The 20,071-nt window shown below is 42.9% G+C and overlaps 1 protein-coding gene across 3 annotated transcripts in view; it reads left to right on the forward strand.

Annotated features, from left to right (window-relative positions):
- LOC138854080 (zinc finger protein 84-like) overlaps positions 1 to 18,250 on the forward strand; it is a 62,019-nt gene extending 43,769 nt beyond the window's left edge. For 2 of the 3 annotated variants that reach the window (XM_070095060.1, XM_070095061.1), the window contains exon 2: positions 435 to 2,806. In XM_070095060.1, coding sequence (XP_069951161.1) covers positions 1,604 to 2,659 — 1,056 coding nt within the window. In that variant the 5' untranslated portion in view covers positions 435 to 1,603 and the 3' untranslated portion in view covers positions 2,660 to 2,806. Of the gene's footprint in view, positions 1 to 434 lie in introns of all 3 variants that reach the window. The other variant, XM_070095062.1, reaches the window with a different exon arrangement.
- The last annotated feature ends 1,821 nt before the right edge of the window (positions 18,251 to 20,071 follow it).

The raw sequence follows: 20,071 nt of genomic DNA on the forward strand, positions 1-20,071 counted from the left end.
CTGCCCTCTCTATCAACGAGCACGCAGAATTTACCTCCAACGTCGTCTTCGTTCTACTACTCTCTCTTTACCTTCCCTTCTTGCTGATGGACCCTCCTTTAATCCTGACTCTCTCATTGACTTCTTGACAACGACTGATTTACTCCACAAACTCTGATGATGCTTTTCGCACTCCCCTCAGCCCTTTCTAGTTCAGTCTCTTGCTGCCCTTTACCCTTTCACCATCCACTACCCCGCTGTTATCCGTAACCTATTACTCATCCATCTCCCTTTTGCCACCTGATGCCCTCGCTTCCTTCCTGCCCTGCAGCGCTGTATAGTCCTTGTGGCTTAGCGCTTCTTTTTGATTATAATAATAATAATAATAATGTAATTCAGTATGTGTTTGATATTGGTGGAATATTGTACTATATTGACTCATGTTTCTATTGCAGAAATATTTTGTGGAATGCTATTAGGCTGTATCTTCCCAGACACTATATCTTCAGTACTTCAAGAAGCACCAGTGTAAGTGTCTTGAACAACAACTGATGTTGCAGAAGGTTGTATCTTCCCAGACACTCTACTTTCAGTACTTCAAGAAGGCCAACACCTGTTATTCACCACTCTTCAAGAGCTTGAACTTAATAAACAAAATGTACACATTATTGTGCATACTATATATACAGAACATTAAACTCCAATATAAACCCTTCACTCAAACTTCTAGTCAGCTACAACAGAATGCACTGACATAACATGAGGCACAAAACACTTTTTGACATCCCTCATGTCCATCTCACACTGTGCAAAAATGCATTGCACGTAAAGGGCCCGCAGATCTGGAACTCTTTGTCTGAACCAGCAAGAAGTCCTCTGCCCACAGATCAATTTAGCACTATACTTCAAAATCATTTCATATCTCAATAATAACCACACTCACGCTATGCTAATTTCTGACCAGTTTTGAAGCAACTCTCCCAAATGTTTTATTACCCCTTATCTCTTAAACCATTACTGCATACTTAAAAATGTATGTTTGTATCATAAATTGTACTACCTTGTGTTAATAATAGAGCAAAAGTATTAACTTATGTAGTCTTTAAAAGTATTAGGTTTAGTCTGCCCAAAATGCCCTTGCATGATAATGACTTTCTTTGTACCAATCAAATTATGAAATGTAAACATACATTGTAACCTTTGCAAATAAATAAACTTTTGTTTTAGTTAATTATTACTAATTAAACAATTTTCCTTTTGATATCTGAAATTCTATAAAAAATTGCATGGCAGTTCATAGAAAAATAAAGTCAGTAATACTGTAGTGAAGAGTTTCCAGAAAAATGTGTGTTTAAACACAGAAAATAACAAAAATTTTGTTCAGTATATCTATAGTGTTTTAGTACAAACATTAGTCTTTTAACATACACAAATTAAACTTTATCAGTAATCATAGCTAGAAATAATTTTGACTAAAAAATCTTAACATGGGAATGTATTGATGAGGAAAACTTTGCTTCTGTACTGTCCAGAAATGTTTACCAAAAAATAAATCTTGAAATTCACACAAAAGTATTCATGGAAAATTAATTATACCACCTTTGAATGACTAAAATATTTTATAATGAAATACCTTCTTTTGAAAAATATGAAGAAATCTAAAGGAGATAAACCATATCAGTGTTCAGAGTGTCTGAAATATTTTGGTAAGAAAAGTGATATTGTGAGACACATGAGAACACATACAGGAGATAAACCATATCACTGTTCACAGTGTTTGAAATGTTTTACTCAGAAAGGCAGTCTTGTGATGCACATGCGAGTACATACAGGAGATAAACCATTTCAGTGTTCAGAATGTTTGAAATGTTTTAGTCAAAAAGGTAGTCTTGTGAAACATATTCAGATACATACAAGAAATAAACCATATCAGTGTTCAGAGTGTCTGAAATATTTTGGTAAGAAAAATGATATTGTGAGACACATGGGAGTGCATACAGGAGATAAACCATATCATTGTTCAGAGTGTCTGAAATGTTTTAATCTAAAAGGCAGACTTGTGAAACATATGCAGGTGCATACAGGAGATAAACCATTTCAGTGTTCACAGTGCCAGAAATGTTTTAGTCTAAAAGGCAATCTTGTGACACATATGCGAGTACATACAGGAGATAAACAGTTTCATTGTTCACAGTGTCTGAAATGTTTTACTCACAAAAGCAATCTTGTGAAACATATACGAGTTCATACAGGAGATAAACCATTTCAGTGTTCACAGTGTCTGAAATGTTTTACTCAAAAAGTCAGTCTTGTGACACATATGCGTGTACATACAGGAGATAAACCTTTCCAGTGTTCTGAGTGTCTGAAATGTTTTAGTCTAAAAGGCAGTCTTGTGAAACATATGCGAGTACATACAGGAGATAAACCATTTCATTGTTCAGAATGTCTGAAATGTTTTACTCAAAAAGGCAGTCTTGTGACACACATGCGAGTACATACAGGAGATAAATCATTTCAGTGTTCAGAGTGTCTGAAATGCTTTGCTCAAAAAAGCAATCTTGTGACACATATGCAAGTACATACAGGAGATAAAACATTTCAGTGTTCAGAATGTCTGAAATGTTTTAATGTAAAAAGCAGTCTTGTGAGACATATGCGAGTACATACAGGAGATTAAAACATGTTAGTGTTTAATGTATTAGGAATATTTTAGTTATAAACACATGAGAATATATACAAGGGATATCAGTTGACAAGAGATATCAGTGTTGAGAAAGAAAGATGTTAATAAAATGTCAGTCTTGTAAATCATATAAGAAGTTCATAGAGGTGATAAGTTATATTAACCCTTTGAAGGATGACAGGCCCTCTTCCAAACTCGTTCTCAGAGTCGAAAAATTAAAAAAAAAATTTTTTTTTCTTATGAAATGATAGAGAATCTTTTTCCGATTGTAATGACACCAAGAGTATGAAATTTGATGGAAAACCTACTGAATTATGTTGTCGCAAAATTATCGGTCTTGACAAAATTGATGCATCGGCGATTTCGCCCACTTTGAACGCTGTTTTCAGCCACTTGCAATGTTCCAGTCAACTAAAATCATAGCTATTTTGCTAGAACTCCATTTGTTCTATTGACTGAGTACCAGAAACTGCCCATTTAGCGATTTCAACCTCTTCAAGGGGGACTCCTTGGCGTGGTGAAGAGGCTCTTGGTCTGAGGAATTAGACCTGTCGGTCTCTTTCCTCAGACCGAACCTAATTACCCCCCAATCCCCCGTTCCCTATCCTATCCTCCCCATCCTCCCCTTTTTCCTTTCCTCCTCCTCCTTCCCACCCCTCCCTTTTGCCATTCCTTTTTGGCCTTTGGGATTTTTTTTTTTTTCCCACAGGCACGCTAGTTCCTAGGTAGGGGAAAGGGTACCGGGGTCCATCCCATTCCGTTGAGGTTCTTGGCGGTGGCGTAGTTTGCCGTGGAATCTGGATTGCCTGGGGATGTCCCGATCCCGATCCCTCTCCGGTATCCTGGAGGGTGGCTTTGGGTGTCTCTCGGGCGACGGGTGTATCTCTGGAAGCCACCTTTCGGATTCCGGGGGTGGTGGCCGAAGGAGGTATGCTTTGTGGCGGATTTCCGGCCGCCCTCTCTTTTGTCCACCGAGGTAGCTCAGCAGATGTGAGGTTGCTATCCCGGATTGCTGGTTTACTGGCATGATGGGTAGGGTATGGCACGGGTTCCATGCTGCATCTGCCCTACTTGCGGTGCTGAGGTCCTCTTGGGCACAGAGGGAGATTTCTGGCCCTTTCATTCCTCCTAGGAACTATCCCTCCCCGGCCCCCCCTTTTTTTATTCTTTTTTTTATTTTTATTTTCTTTTCTTCTTTTTTTTTTTTCTTAAAAACAAAAAGAAAGAAGTAACCTAACCATGGCAGCCCTGGTCCATGAACCTGCTACCCCCGGGCCCCTTCTTGATACCACACCCTGTTCTGACCCCGCCTCGTCTTTGGACCACTCTTTGGACACTCCTCATGCCTCTGTACCTCTTGTCGGTACTGTTTCCTCACCTGCTTCAGGTACTGAGGCCTCGACTCACTCCTTCGATTTATCTGACCTTCGCTCTCCTCTGACTATGCTTCCGGCCTTTCCCTCTATGGTGTGACAATTTTCGAATCGCCGGCCCATTCCACGTCGGACCAACTCTGGTCCCACGCCTAAACGCCAACGACAGTTACCTGCTGATGATACTCCTCCACCTTTTCGTTCTTCTCAGAAAAGATCGACACGTCCTTCACTACCATTCCACGCTCAGTTTCAGACTGCACAATGGACTAAATTCTTCACTTTACGACCGACTTCCTCTACTGCCTATCTTTCTGACCACAGTATTGGCAAGGCATTCCTACGCCATGTTGGTAAAGATATTTCTTTTCATGCTCTTAAGAGCGGTACGCGCATCATCACCGTACAGAATGCTGCGCAGGCTCATAAGCTTTCTCGTCTTTCCCATGTCGATACTGTTCCTGTCACTATTGAAAAACATCATTCCCTCAATTCTTGTAGTGGTACCGTCATTCTGCCCCATACCATAGTTCAACAAAATTTCCAGACATGTGGCACTGACATTCTTGAACAGCTGGAACTCCAAGATCTCCCAATCCTCAAGGTAGACACTTACGTTCTTCCTGCCCACGGGCAGAGACAATACCCTAGCAATATGGCTCACTTAACTTTTGACAGCCATGAGCTCTCATCCTCTGTTTATGTAGCAGGACATTGATTACAAGTTCAGAAGGTGATCTCTACACCGCAACAGTGTAGGAATTGCTGGTGATTTGGCCAGCCAGCAAAATATTGCAGATCTATCGCCAAATGCCCAGTCTGTGGTGCCGATGACCATTCTAATACGTCTTGCAGTCGAACTACCTCTTGCCTCAATTGTCATGAGGCTCACCCTTTGTACTCTCGCCATTGCTAAGTCTACTTAAATGAGTGGGAAATTTGTTGCCTCAAAGAGGCAGAAGGTCTCCCTTATGCTATGGCGGTTTTTCATCTCCGCCTCCAAGGGAGACTACCCTGTGTTTCTTAATCTCGTGTTTCAAAGCATCCCCCCACTTCTGGGGTCACATCTTCTGCAGCATCCTCTGCAGTTGCCAGTCCCATAGTCACTCCTGTATCTAATTCTTTTGCTGTCCTGGGCTCAGACATCCCTACTTCAACTCCTCAGTCTGTCCTCACTTCTTCGTGTCCTCCCTCACAAACCCTGGTTTCGACAAGACCTCGTACGACACCTCCTCCCAATCATCCTTCTACTTCTCAGAGGCCCAAAAAATCTCCTTTAACCCCTCCTTCTCTTCATTCACCTCCACATTTTACCTTTCAGGTCTCTGTGCCTGAGTCTTCCTTTTCACTGGCTCTGTTACAAGTGTGGAGATTCATCCTCCTCCTTGTACTGTGCCTTCCTTCCCTGTCCCCTCCCACGTTTCTTCCTCTTCTGCCACCTCCCAGGTTTCTGCCTCTTCTGTCCCCTCCCACACTTCTCCAGTTCCCTCCACCCTTTCATCCCCCCTACCTTGGTACAGTCCATTACAGTTCAAACTCCTCCTCCTTCCATCTCCAATATTGTCTCCCATATGACGTCTCTGAAATCCAAAACACTTGAAGCAATCTCTGAATATTTTGCAGAGACTAAAGCATCAATGGACACTGATCCACCCTCTGTTCCTTCTCTTTCCTCTTCACCATCTGCGCAACTCCTTTCTTCACAACGCACCGTTCCTTCGCTACTTGAACCGTATATGGACTTTTCTAACCACTCTAGTCTGTAGGTACCTTTACCTGCAGATTTCATGTATCTTTATCATTGGCAATCATGGCCTATTTACAGTGGAATATTCGTGGCCTCGGGTAATCAGGGTGAGCTTCAGATGTTGCTCTCCCAGTTTTCCTCTGTTGGTGTTTGCTTACAGGAACCAAAATTACACTCTGCTGTTATCTATCCTTTCTCAGGCTATAATTTATTGTATTCTTCAGATCCTTTTCCTGATGGGACCTTTAATGAAAGTGCCCTTCTTCTATGCACTGACATTCCAAACCATCAGCTATTTGTTCGTACTTCGCTGCATTACACAGCAGCCCGTATCCACTTGCATAGGTAGTATACACTCTGTTCTTTGTATCTCTCTCCTTCTCAGGCATTATCTATCCCAGATATTGCCTTTCTTGTATCATCATTACCGCCACCACTTCTGTTGACAATTTTAATGCCCATCATTTCCTCTGGGGGTCTCACTGTGATTCCCGTGGCATTCAGTTAGCGGCTTTTCTTGCTACCCACCCCCTCCATGTTTTAAATACAGGTACTCACACTCATTTTGATCCTCGGACTCATACTCTCTCTTGCATCGATCTCTCAGTCTGCTCTTCCTCCGCTGCATTAGACTTCACCTGGTCTGTTCTCCCGGATTTACATGACGGCGATCATTTCCCAATCATTCTTACTTCCCCTTCATATTCACCACCTCTTCGTAACCCACGCTGGCAATTTGATCAGGCAAATTGGAACCTTTACTCACAACTGTTTTTAGTGAGGTTCCTTCTTTGTCCTCCATTGATGAGCTTTTACACCTCCTCTTGTCCTCCGTTTTAACCACAACTTCTCATTCTGTACCCCAAACTTCGGGCAGGCATTCTCAGAAATGCATGTCTTGGTGGTCTCCTGCTTGTGCTCGTGCAGTACGTTTGAAACACGCTGCATTGGGCAGGTACCGGTACAATAGAACCATGGAGAGACTTCTTGATTTTAAGCAGAAGCACTCGATCACTCGCCGTGTCATCCGTGACGCTAAACGCACTTGCTGGTGAGATTGTCTCCACCATCACCTCTGTTTCCTCTTTGAGTGCAGTCTGGAAAAAAGTACGAAAACTGAGTGGTAAATATTCTGACCCGGCTCCTGTTCTGCGGGTTGCCGGTGTTGATATAGCAAACCCACTAGATGTTGCCAATGAAATTAGCAATCATCTGGTGTGTATTTCTCAGGGGCTCCATCTATTCCCCTCATTTCTTTCCTCAAAGTCTGCCAGAGTTAGCGCCCTTGGATTTTTCTTCTCAGAGAAGAACAGTATAATGTGCCTTTTACACTTAAGAACTGGAGGAAACACTCTCAGCTTGCCAATCATCGGCAGCTGGGCCTGACGACATTCATATTCATATGCTACAACATTTACATCAGTCAGCCCTTGCAGTCCTATTATGCCTTTTCAATCTTATTTGGTCACAGGGAGTTCTTCCACAGTTGTGGAAATCTGCCATTGTTCTCCCTTTCCACAAACCGGGTACTACGGGACATGAAGCCTCCCACTATTGTCCCATTGCTCTTACCAGTGCAATTTGCAAAGTGATGGAATGCCTGGTAAATAGACGTTTAGTGTGGTATTTAGAGGCACACAACAGTCTCTCCACTCATCAATATGGCTTTCGTAAAGGCTGTTCTACCATAGACCCCTTACTACGCTTGGATACATATGTTCGTAATGCCTTTGCGAATAACCACTCAGTTATTGCCATGTTTTTTGACCATGAGAAGGCATATGACATAACTTCTAGGTATAATATTTTGGCCCAGGCCCACTCCTTAGGCCTTCGAGGCAATCTACCATCCTTCCTTAAGAACTTTTTAACTGACAGACATTTCCGTGTTCGGGTTAATAATATGCTCTCCCCAGACTTTATCCAAGCTGAAGGTGTTCCCCAGGGATGTGTTCTGAGCACAACACTTTTTCTTCTTGCTATAAATGATTTGCCTCTAGTCTTCCATCCAATATTTGGTCATCACTCTATGTTGATGACTTTGCTATTGCATGTGCAGGTGCTGACTGTCACCTCATTATAGTTTCTCTCCAACATGCGGTCAACCATGTTTCCAATTGGACCACCACACATGGGTTTAAATTTTCCAGTACCAAAACTCCCCAAATTGCTTTCACTTGATGCTCTGTCATCTCCAATCATCCTTTGTACCTCTATGGCTCCCGTATCCCTGAATGTGATACAGTCAGGTTTAGAGGCCTCCTCTTTGACCGTAGGTTATCCTGGAAACCTCACATTACCTCTCTGAAGGCAACTTTTCACAGCCGGCTGAACCTTCTTAAAACCCTTGCTCATCTTTCATGGGGAGCTGATCGTCGAGCTCTCCTTCACCTACATTCCGCCCTCATTTTATCGAAACTTGATTATAGTGACCAGATCTATTCAGCAGCCTCTCCTGCTACTCTCTCTAGCCTTAACGACATTCCTCACCAAGGATTATGTTTATGCCTTGGTGCTTTTCGCTCTTGCCCTGTTGAGAACCTCTATGCAGAAGCGAACGTTCCATCCTTATCCTATTGCCGTGAAGCCCATTGCCTTTGCTACTATGTACGCTCACATGCTCTCCGCAATCCTTCCATTTATAGAATTGTCACCGATATTAGTAGACATTATTTGTTTGCCGCCCCTGTTTGCTCCATCCCTTCTCTCTTCGCCTACATTCGCTCTTGTCTTCTCTTCAATTACCACCTCTCTATGTTCATGTAGCATCTCCCTTTTCCCTACCCCCCTGGGAAGTTCCAGCTGTTCGAATCTCTTCTTTCTCACTCCCTTGCTCGAAAGCCCAACTGTCTACGGTAGCTTCCCACTCTCTTTTTCTTGACCACTTCCACTCTCATTCTCATGCCATTGCAGTGTACACAGATGGCTCTAAGTCTTCTGACGGCATAGGATTCGCAGCAGTGTTTCCGGACAGCGTTGTACGAGGGCATTTACTGTCTTCAGCTAGTATCTTTACTGCTGAATTGTATGCCATTCTTGCAGCACTTATCCGTATTGCATCTATTCCTGTGTCATCATTTGTGGTTGTCTCAGACTCCCTTAGTGCTTTACATGCTATACAGAAATTTGATACACCTCACCCCTTAGTCCTCCGTATCCAACTTTGGCTATGCCGCATCTCTTCCAAGCATAAAGATATTGTTTTTTGTTAGGTCCCTGGTCATGTTGACGTACAGGGCAATGAACAGGCAGACACTGCTGCGCGGTCAGCAGTACATGACCTACCAGTTTCATATAGAGGTGTTCCATTTATGGACTATTTTGCTGCAATAGCTACCCACCTTCACACCCATTGCAACAACGTTGGTCTACTCTGCTCGGTAACAAACTTCAATCTATTAAACCGAGTATAGGTTACTGGCCGTCTTCTTGTCACCAGTGTCGAGGTTGGGAGACTACTCTCTCCCGTCTTTGCATTGGACATACTCGTCTTACTCTTGGTTATCTCATGGAGAAGCGCCCTGCTCCTCTCTGTGAGAATTGTCAGGTTCCTTTATCGGTTAGCCACATTCTATTAGGCTGCCCACTTTATCAATAAGCATGCAGAATATACCTCCAACGTTGTCTCTGCTCCACTGCTCTCTCTTTACCTTCCCTTCTCGCTGATGGACCCACCTTTCATCCGGACTCATTGACTTTTTGACAACAACTGACTTCACAAACTCTGATTATACCTTCAGCCCTTTCTGCCTCAATCTCTTGCTGCCCTCTACCCCTGCACTATCCCCTGCCCCGCTGTTTTCTGTAACCTTCTGATCATCCCTCCCCCCTTCTACCGCCCAATACTCTTGCTTCCTTCCCTACCCTGCAGCGCTGCATAGCCCTTGTGGCTTAGCGCTTCTTTTTGATTATAATAATAATTTTGCTGTCCTTTGCTCAGAAGTACCTACTTCAACATCTCAGTCTGTTCTCACTTCTTTGTGTTCTCCCTCACAAGCCCCGGTATTGATAAGACCTTGTACAACACCTCCTCCCAATCATCCCTCTACTTCTCAGAGGTCCAAAAAGCCTCCATCGCTCAAATCTCCTTTAACCCCTCCTTCCCTTCTTCCTCCTCCTCATTTTACTTTCCCAGTCTCTGTACCTGGTTCTTTCCCTCTCACTGGCTCTGTTACAAGTGTGGAGGTTCACCCTCCTCGTGCTGTGCCTTCCTCCTCTGTCCGCTCCCAAGTTTCTTTCTCTTCTGCCACCTCCCAGGGTTCTGCCTCTTCTGTCCCCTCCCACACTTCTCCAGTTCCCTCCATCCTTTTGTCCCCTCCCTACTTTGGTACAGTCCATTACTGTCCCAATCTTTACTCACCTTCCTCCTTCCATCTCCAATAGTGTCTCCCATACAATGTCTTTGAATTCCAAAACACTTGAAGCTATCTCAGAATATATTGCAGAGACTGCACCATCATTGGACACTGATCTACCCCCCTGTTCCTTCTCTTTCCTCTCCTCCATCTGCGGAACCCCTTTCTTCACAATGCTCCGTTCCTTCACTACTTGAACATTGCTGCCGCCACATGTGGACTTTTCAAACCCCTCTAGCGTGTAGGTACCCTTACCTGCAGATTTCTGGTATCTTTATCGTTACCAATCATGGCTTATTTACAGTGGAATATCCACGGCATCAGGGGTAATCAGGGTGAGCTTCAGATGTTGCTTTCCTGGTTTTCCCCTCTTGGTGTTTGCTTTCAAGAACCAAAATTACACTCCACTGTTATCTATCCCATCTCAGGCTATAATTTATTGTATTCTTTGGATCCTTTTTCTGATGGGACCTTTAATGAAAGTGCCATTCTATGCACTGATATTCCCTACCATGAGCTATTTGTTCATACTTCGCTGAATTACACTGCAGCCCGTATCAACTTGCGTAAGTGGTATGCAATCTGTTCTTTGTATTTCTCTCCTCATGCATTATCTTGCCCTGATGTTGCCTTTCTTGTCTCATCTTTATTATGACCACTTTTGTTACTAGGCAATTTTAATGCTCATCATTTCCTCTGGAGGGGTCTCATTGTGATTCCCATGGCAATCAGTTAGAGGCTTTTTTTGCTTCTCACCCCCTCCATGTTTTTAATACAGGTACTCCCACCCATTTTGATTCTCGTACTCATACTCTCTCTTGCATCGATCTCTCAGTCTGCTCTTCTTCCGTTGCACTAGACTTCACCTGGTCTGTTCTTCCGGATTTACATGACGGCAATTATTTTCCAATCATTCTTACTTCTCCTTCATATTCAGCACCTCTTCATAGCCCACACTGGCAATTTGATCAAGCAAATTGGGACCATTACTCGCAGCTATCTGCTTCTCATTCTATACCCCAAACCTCGGGCAGGCATTCTCAGAAGTGTGTGCCTTGGTGCTCTCCTGCTTGTGCTCATGCAGTACATTTGAAACACGCTGCGTGGGGCAGATACCAGTACAATAAAACCACTGAGAGCCTTATTGATTTTAAGCAGAAGCGTGCGGTCACTCGTCGTGTCATCCATGATGCTAAACGCACTTGCTGGCGAGATTGTTTCCACCATCACCTCTGCTTTCTCTATGAGTGCAGTCTGGAAAAAAGTATTGAAACTGAGTGGTAAATACTCTCCTGACCCGGCTCCTGTTCTGCGGGTTGCCGGTGTTGATATAGCAAACCCTCTTCACGTTGCCATTGAAATTGGTAATTATCTGGTCCGTATTTCTCAGGGGCTACATCTATGACCCTCGTTTCTTTCCTCAAAGTCTGCCAGAGAGTTAGCACCCTTGGACTTTTCTTCTTTCAAAGAAGAATCTTATAATGTGCCTTTTACACTTCAGGAACTGGAGGTGACACTCATCTTGCCGATCATTGGCAGCTGGGCCAGACAACATTCATATTCGGATGTTACAACATTTACATCAGTCAGACCTTGCAGTCCTCTTACACGTCGTCAATCTTATTTGGTCACAAGGAGTTCTTCCCAAGCTGTGGAAATCTGCCATTGTTCTCCCTTTCCACAAGCTGGGTACTACGGGACATGATGCCTCCCATTATCATCCCATTGCTATTACCAGTGCAGTTTGCAAGGCGGTGGAATGTCTGGTAAATCGACATTTAATATGGTATTTAGAGACACACAACATTCTCTCCACTAGTCAATATGGCTTTTGTACGGGCCGTTCTACCCTAGACCCCTTACTACGCTTGGATACGTATGTTCATAATGCTTTTGCAAATAACTACTTAGTTATTGCCATATTTTTTGACCTTGAGAAGTAATATGACACAACTTGGAGGTATAATATTTTTGCTCAGGCCCACTCCTTGGGTCTCCAAGGCAATCTACCATCCTTCCTTAAGAACTTCTTAACTGACAGACATTTCCATGTTCGGATTAATAATATGCTCTCCCTGGACTTTGTCCAAGCTGAAGGTGTCCCCCAGGGATGTGTTCTGAGCACAACACTTTTTCTCCTTGCTATAAATGATTTGGCGTCTCTTCCATCCAATATTTGGTCATCACTCTATGTTGATGACTTTGCTATGGCTTGTGCAGGTGCTGACTGTCACCTCATTACATTTTCTCTCCAGCATGCAGTCAACTGTGTTACCAATTAGGCCACCATGCATGGATTTAAATTTTCCAGTACTAAAACTCACCAAATTACTTTCACTAGACACTCTGTCATCTCTGATCATCCATTGTACCTATGGCTCCCATACCCCTGAACATGATATGGTCAGGTTTCTAGGGCTTCTCTTTGATCGTAGGTTATCCTGGAAACCTCACATTACCTCCCTGAAGGCAACCTGTCAGAGCTGGCTGAACCTTCTTAAAACCCTTGCTCATGTTTCATGGGGATCTGATCATCGAACTCTCCTTTGCCTACATTCAGCCCTCATTTTATCAAAACTCGATTATTGTGATCAGATCTATTCAGCGGCCTCTTCTACTACATTCTCTAGCCTTAATCACATCCATCACCAGGTATTACATTTGTGCCTTGGTGCTTTTCGCTTTTCCCCTGTTGAGAGCCTCTATGCAAAAGCGAATATTCCATCCTTGTCTGATCGTCATGATGCCCATTGCCTTCACTACTATGTTCGCTCTCATGATATCCGCAATCCTTCCACATATAGAATAGTCACAGATGTTAGTAGACATTATTTGTTTGTCTCCCCTGTTTACTCCGTCCCTTTTCTCTTCACCTACATTCGCTCTTGTCTTCCCTTCAGTTACCACCTTTATATGTTCATGTAGCATCTCAGTTTTCCCTGCCCCACTGGGAAGTTCCAGCTGTTCGAGTCTGTTCTCTCTCCCTTGCTCGAAAGCCCAACTGCCTATGGTAGCTTCCCACTCTCTTTTTTCTTGACCACTTCTGCTCTCATTCTCATGCCATCGCAGTGTACACAGATGGCTCTAAGTCTTCTGATGGCATTGGATTTGCAGCAGTGTTTCCGGACAGTGTCGTGCGAGGACATTTACTATCCTGGGCTAGCATTTTTACAGCTGAATTGTATGCCATTCTTGCAGCACTTATCTCACTTATCTGTATTGCATCTATGCATGTGTCATCATTTGTGGTTGTCTCAGACTCCCTTAACCCTTTGAGGGTTTTGGTCGTACTAGTACGTCTTACGCGTAGGGGTTTTTGACGTACTAGTACGCATAAATTCTAGCGGCCTCAAATCTCGTGCGAAAAGGCTGGTAGGCCTAGGTGTGAGAGAATGGGTCTGTGTGGTCAGTGTGCGCGGTAGAAAAAAAATCTGGGACCCAGTGGTGCATTGTGGGAATGCCCTCTTAGTAAACAATGTCCACCATGCCTCGCGGTAAGAAGGTCCTCACTCCTCGGCGAATTGGGACACTTTTGTTCCCCAGTGACAGTTCTAATAGTGATGGAAGTGCCAGTGAAGATGAGTTTCGTGGTTTTAGTGAGGTTTTGACCGAAACTAATGACCATAATATCGGTAATAGTGAGGAAAACCCAGACGACCCTCAGCCTTCCACCTCTGGTGCTGGGCTCTCTTGTTCACGTTCAGTTGTTCCAGAACCCAAGAGGAAACTTCTATTTTCCCAAATCCCAGACTCAGATGAGAGCATGGGTGATGATAGTGATAGTGAATATGAACTACAAGCTCTTCAAACTAGTTCCAGTAGTGATAGTGAAGTGCAATATTCACCAGTGAAGCGTCAGTATATACGACGATATATGCGCTCTGGTAGTGTGCCATATGTTATACCAAGGGGAAGGAGTGTATCTCGGAGTACATCCCGTGGCTGTACAACAGGAACAGACAGTGAAAATGACGAAGATACTGTTGCAATTGGGATGGAAAATGTGCGTGGTGGTAGTGGTGCCGGCGGTGAGGCACCAGCAGTGGGCCATGCTGCCACCCACGCCGCTGCCTCAGCTGATCTAGAACAAAGGCCACCACCCCCCACTCACCCACCACACCAGCCTCCACAACCACAACCTCCACAACCACAACCTCCACAACCACAACCACCTGTCATTGTCCAGTACCCACCAGCAGACCGCACCTGGGATTGGCAAGAAGCTGTCAATTTTGTTCCAAATCCCCACCAGTTTGATGACAGCCAAAGTGGAATACGGCCATCTTGTGCACTTGGGAACAATGCCACTGAACTGGAATGTTTCGAGTCATTCTTTGACGAACCACTGATGAAAAGTATTGTCATGGAAAGCAACACATACTACGAGTACACCATGGCAAACACATTACTTTCACCAAAATCACGTCTACACCAGTGGAAGGAGGCAGCTGTGGCTGAGATGTAACTTTTCTTTGCCACAATAATGCTTATGCCACATGTGTATAAGCACAAAGTGAAATCATACTGGTCAACAGACCCCCTGATTGCAACACCAGGTTTCAGTGATATAATGCCAGTGAATCGACTTGTGCTAATGTTACGTATGCTTCACTTCTCATATAAAACCAGGCCTGACAGAACTGACAGGTTATATAAGATTAGGAATGTGTTTGTGTATCTGAAACAGAAATTCAGTACGCATTTTTATCCCTTCAGGAAGCTTGTAATTGACGAGTCTTTGATTCTGTTCAAAGGAAGACTCTCTTTCAAGCAGTACATACCAAGCAAGAGGAAACGCTTTGGTATAAAGTTGTTTGTGCTTTGTGATTGTTACAGTGGTCTGGTATTGGATATTATTGTGTACACTGGAAGTTATACATTGCAAAATACCAGGAAGTTATTGGGCATCTCAGGTGATGTGGTTCGAACAATGATAGAACCATACCTTGGTAAGGGGCATATATTATATACAGATAACTGGTACACAAGCCCCTCACTCAGTGATTTTTTGTGAGTGAACATGACAGATGTGTGTGGCACAGTGCGTGCAAATCGGAAACATATGCCCAGGTTTGACGCTGGCACTCGTAGAGGTGAGGTGCAGGCGTTTGCTGCCAATGACATCATGGCATTTCGGTGGCATGACAAACGAGATGTCACACTGTTGTCATCAATTCACCCTAATGAAATGGCAGACAGTGGCAGGCAGCATAGAGAGAGAAATGAACCCATTCTAAAACCTGCAGCTGTGATTGATTACACCTTCAACATGCGTTCAGTGGACAAATGTGACATGCAGATTGGGTTTGCTGATTGTGTTCGCAAGAGTTATAAGTGGTACATCAAACTGTTTTTCCATCTTCTGGACATTTCCATGCTCAATGCTTATAATATGTATAAGATGAGCACCAGAAACAAACCACAGTACGGCGAATTCTGTTTGTCTGTCATCAGACAAATAGTATTCAAGTACCAAGGAACAGCACCTGCAATTGACCGCCCACCAAATTATCAACAACTACCTGCTCGTCTGAAGCATGGTAATCACTTCCTGGTAAAACTGCCTGCTACTGCTTTGAAGAAAAAGGCTCAGAAGAGGTGTTACGTCTGTGCACATACAAAAAAACGCCCACAACAACACAGAGACACTCATTTTATGTGTGAGGAGTGTAAAACTCCACTGTGCATGACACCATGTTTCAAAGAGTTCCACAGGCTTCAGAACTTCTAGAAACATTCCCTGTGACTGTATATGTGTATATAAAATATAGAAAAATAGTAATAAACAACATTTCATATCGTTTGTTTGTGTAAATATTTTCTGTAAACAAAATAATGACAACAGTGTTTACGCCCTTATTGTGTAGTATTGAAAAAGAAATAACTTACAAAATACTGATCATGTTGGCCTCAGAGGCCATAAAAGTTACTCAGAAAAAGAAAAATTGAAAAATAATTGAAAATAGTACATAAAAAAGTAAATAGAAAAATACCGGGTGACGGCAGTCAGCGATGTTACCATATGTTGTTCAATTTTGGCAAATTTCACGCCTCCATATCTCGGTAAGTATTGACGTTAAAATTTTTTTGTTTAGCCTATAATGTTTAGAAAAAAAAACTATTTTTTCATAAGAAAAAATTGTTTTTTTTTTTTAAATTTGGCCGACCCTGAGAACGAGTTTCGGAGAGGGCCTGTCGACCCTCAAAGGGTTAATGCTCTACAAGCTATACGAAAATTTGATACACCTCCCCCTAGTTCTCCGTATCCAACTTTGGCTATGCTGTATCTCTACCAAGCATAACGATATTGTTTTTTATGTCCCTGGTCATGTTGACGTACAGGGCAATGAACAGGCAGACACTGCTGTGCGGTGAGCAATACATGACCTACCAGTTTCATATGGAGGTGTTCCATTTATGGGCTATTTTGCTGTAATAGCTACCCACCTTCACACCCATTGGCAACAACGTTGGTCTAATCTACTCGGTAACAAACTTAATTCTATTAACCCCTTCAGGGTCCAAGACCAAAATCTGAAGTTGTGCTCCAGTGTCCAAGAAATTTTGAGAAAAAAAAAAAATTTTCTTACAGAATTAAAGAGTATATTTTGTGAAGGTAATAAGACAAAAAAAAAATTATTGATCATTACTTACCGAGATACAGTGCCGAGAAGTTTACTCAAGGTGACCTAGTGGCGGCAACACCGACGATTTCCACATATGCACATTACTTTAACGTTTTTTCTAGATTTTTTCTTGTCTAATTTTTTTCTTTTCCTACTAACATTTGGGGCCTGAGAGACCAGTACTGTATATAATGTATATATATATATATATATATATATATATCTTTCTTTCAACACACTGGCCATATCCCACCGAGGCAGGGTGGCCCAAAAGGAAAAACGAAAGTTTCTCCTTTTACATTTAGTAATATATACAGGAGAAGAGGTTACTAGCCCCTTGCTCCCGGCATTTTAGTCGCCTCTTACAACACGCATGGCTTACGGAGGAAGAATTCTGTTCCACTTCCCCATGGAGATAAGAGGAAATAAACAAGAATAAGAACTAGAAAGAAAATAGAAGAAAACCCAGAGGGGTGTGTATATATGTGCTTGTACATGTATGTGTAGTGTGACCTAAGTGTAAGTAGAAGTAGCAAGACATACCTGAAATCTTGCATGTTCATGAGACAGAAAAAAGGACACCAGCAATCCTACCATCATGTAAAACAATTACAGGCTTTCGTTTTACACTCACTCGGCAGGACGGTAGTACCTCCCTGGGCGGTTGCTGTCTACCAACCTACTACCTATATATATATGGATTATGTATTGGTAGATAAAAGACTGTTGAGTAGACTTCAGGATGTACATGTTTATCGAGGGGCCACAGATATATCAGATCACTTTCTAGTTGTAGCTACACTGAGAGTAAAAGGTAGATGGGATACAAGGAGAATAGAAGCATCAGGGAAGAGAGAGGTGAAGGTTTATAAACTAAAAGAGGAGGCAGTTAGGGTAAGATATAAACAGCTATTGGAGGATAGATGGGCTAATGAGAGCATAGGCAATGGGGTCGAAGAGGAATGGGGTAGCTTTAAAAATGTAGTGTTAGAGTGTTCAGCAGAAGTTTGTGGTTACAGGAAAGTGGGTGCAGGAGGGAAGAGGAGCGATTGGTGGAATGATGATGTAAAGAGAGTAGTAAGGGAGAAAAAGTTAGCATATGAGAAGTTTTTACAAAGTAGAAGTGATGCAAGGAGGGAAGAGTATATGGAGAAAAAGAGAGAGGTTAAGAGAGTGGTGAAGCAATGTAAAAAGAGAGCAAATGAGAGAGTGGGTGAGCTGTTATCAACAAATTTTGTTGAAAATAAGAAAAAGTTTTGGAGTGAGATTAACAAGTTAAGGAAGCCTAGAGAACAAATGGATTTGTCAGTTAAAAATAGGAGAGGAGAGTTATTAAATGGAGAGTTAGAGGTATTGGGAAGATGGAGGGAATATTTTGAGGAATTGTTAAATGTTGATGAAGATAGGGAAGCTGTGATTTCGTGTATAGGGCAAGGAGGAATAACATCTTGTAGGAGTGAGGAAGAGCCAGTTGTGAGTGTGGGGGAAGTTCGTGAGGCAGTAGGTAAAATGAAAGGGGGTAAGGCAGCCGGGATTGATGGGATAAAGATAGAAATGTTAAAAGCAGGTGGGGATATAGTTTTGGAGTGGTTGGTGCAATTATTTAATAAATGTATGGAAGAGGGTAAGGTACCTAGGGATTGGCAGAGAGCATGCATAGTTCCTTTGTATAAAGGCAAAGGGGATAAAAGAGAGTGCAAAAATTATAGGGGGATAAGTCTGTTGAGTGTACCTGGTAAAGTGTATGGTAGAGTTATAATTGAAAGAATTAAGAGTAAGACGGAGAATAGGATAGCAGATGAACAAGGAGGCTTTAGGAAAGGTAGGGGGTGTGTGGACCAGGTGTTTACAGTGAAACATATAAGTGAACAGTATTTAGATAAGGCTAAAGAGGTCTTTGTGGCATTTATGGATTTGGAAAAGGCGTATGACAGGGTGGATAGGGGGGCAATGTGGCAGATGTTGCAAGTGTATGGTGTAGGAGGTAGGTTACTGAAAGCAGTGAAGAGTTTTTACGAGGATAGTGAGGCTCAAGTTAGAGTATGTAGAAAAGAGGGAAATTTTTTCCCAGTAAAAGTAGGCCTTAGACAAGGATGTGTGATGTCACCGTGGTTGTTTAATATATTTATAGATGGGGTTGTAAGAGAAGTAAATGTGAGGGTCTTGGCAAGAGGCGTGGAGTTAAAAGATAAAGAATCACACACAGGGTGGGAGTTGTCACAGCTGCTCTTTGCTGATGACACTGTGCTCTTGGGAGATTCTGAAGAGAAGCTGCAGAGATTGGTGGATGAATTTGGTAGGGTGTGCAAAAGAAGAAAATTAAAGGTGAATACAGGAAAGAGTAAGGTTATGAGGATAACAAAAAGATTAGGTGATGAAAGATTGAATATCAGATTGGAGGGAGAGAGTATGGAGGAGGTGAACGTATTCAGATATTTGGGAGTGGACGTGTCAGCGGATGGGTCTATGAAAGATGAGGTGAATCATAGAATTGATGAGGGAAAAAGAGTGAGTGGTGCACTTAGGAGTCTGTGGAGACAGAGAACTTTGTCCTTGGAGGCAAAGAGGGGAATGTATGAGAGTATAGTTTTACCAACGCTCTTATATGGGTGTGAAGCATGGGTGATGAATGTTGCAGCGAGGAGAAGGCTGGAGGCAGTGGAGATGTCATGTCTGAGGGCAATGTGTGGTGTGAATATAATGCAGAGAATTCGTAGTTTGGAAGTTAGGAGGAGGTGCGGGATTACCAAAACTGTTGTCCAGAGGGCTGAGGAAGGGTTGTTGAGGTGGTTCGGACATGTAGAGAGAATGGAGCGAAACAGAATAACTTCAAGAGTGTATCAGTCTGTAGTGGAAGGAAGGCGGGGTAGGGGTCGGCCTAGGAAGGGTTGGAGGGAGGGGGTAAAGGAGGTTTTGTGTGCGAGGGGCTTGGACTTCCAGCAGGCATGCGTGAGCGTGTTTGATAGGAGTGAATGGAGACAAATGGTTTTTAATACTTGACGTGCTGTTGGAGTGTGAGCAAAGTAACATTTATGAAGGGATTCAGGGAAACCGGCAGGCCGGACTTGAGTCCTGGAGATGGGAAGTACAGTGCCTGCACTCTGAAGGAGGGGTGTTAATGTTGCAGTTTAAAAACTGTAGTGTAAAGCACCCTTCTGGCAAGACAGTGATGGAGTGAATGATGGTGAAAGTTTTTCTTTTTCGGGCCACCCTGCCTTGGTGGGACTCGGCCAGTGTGATAATAAAATATATATATATATATATATATATATATATATATATATATATATATATATATATATATA

Source organism: Cherax quadricarinatus, chromosome 48, assembly GCF_038502225.1.
Source record: "Cherax quadricarinatus isolate ZL_2023a chromosome 48, ASM3850222v1, whole genome shotgun sequence".
NCBI classification, from domain to species: Eukaryota; Metazoa; Arthropoda; class Malacostraca; order Decapoda; family Parastacidae; genus Cherax; species Cherax quadricarinatus.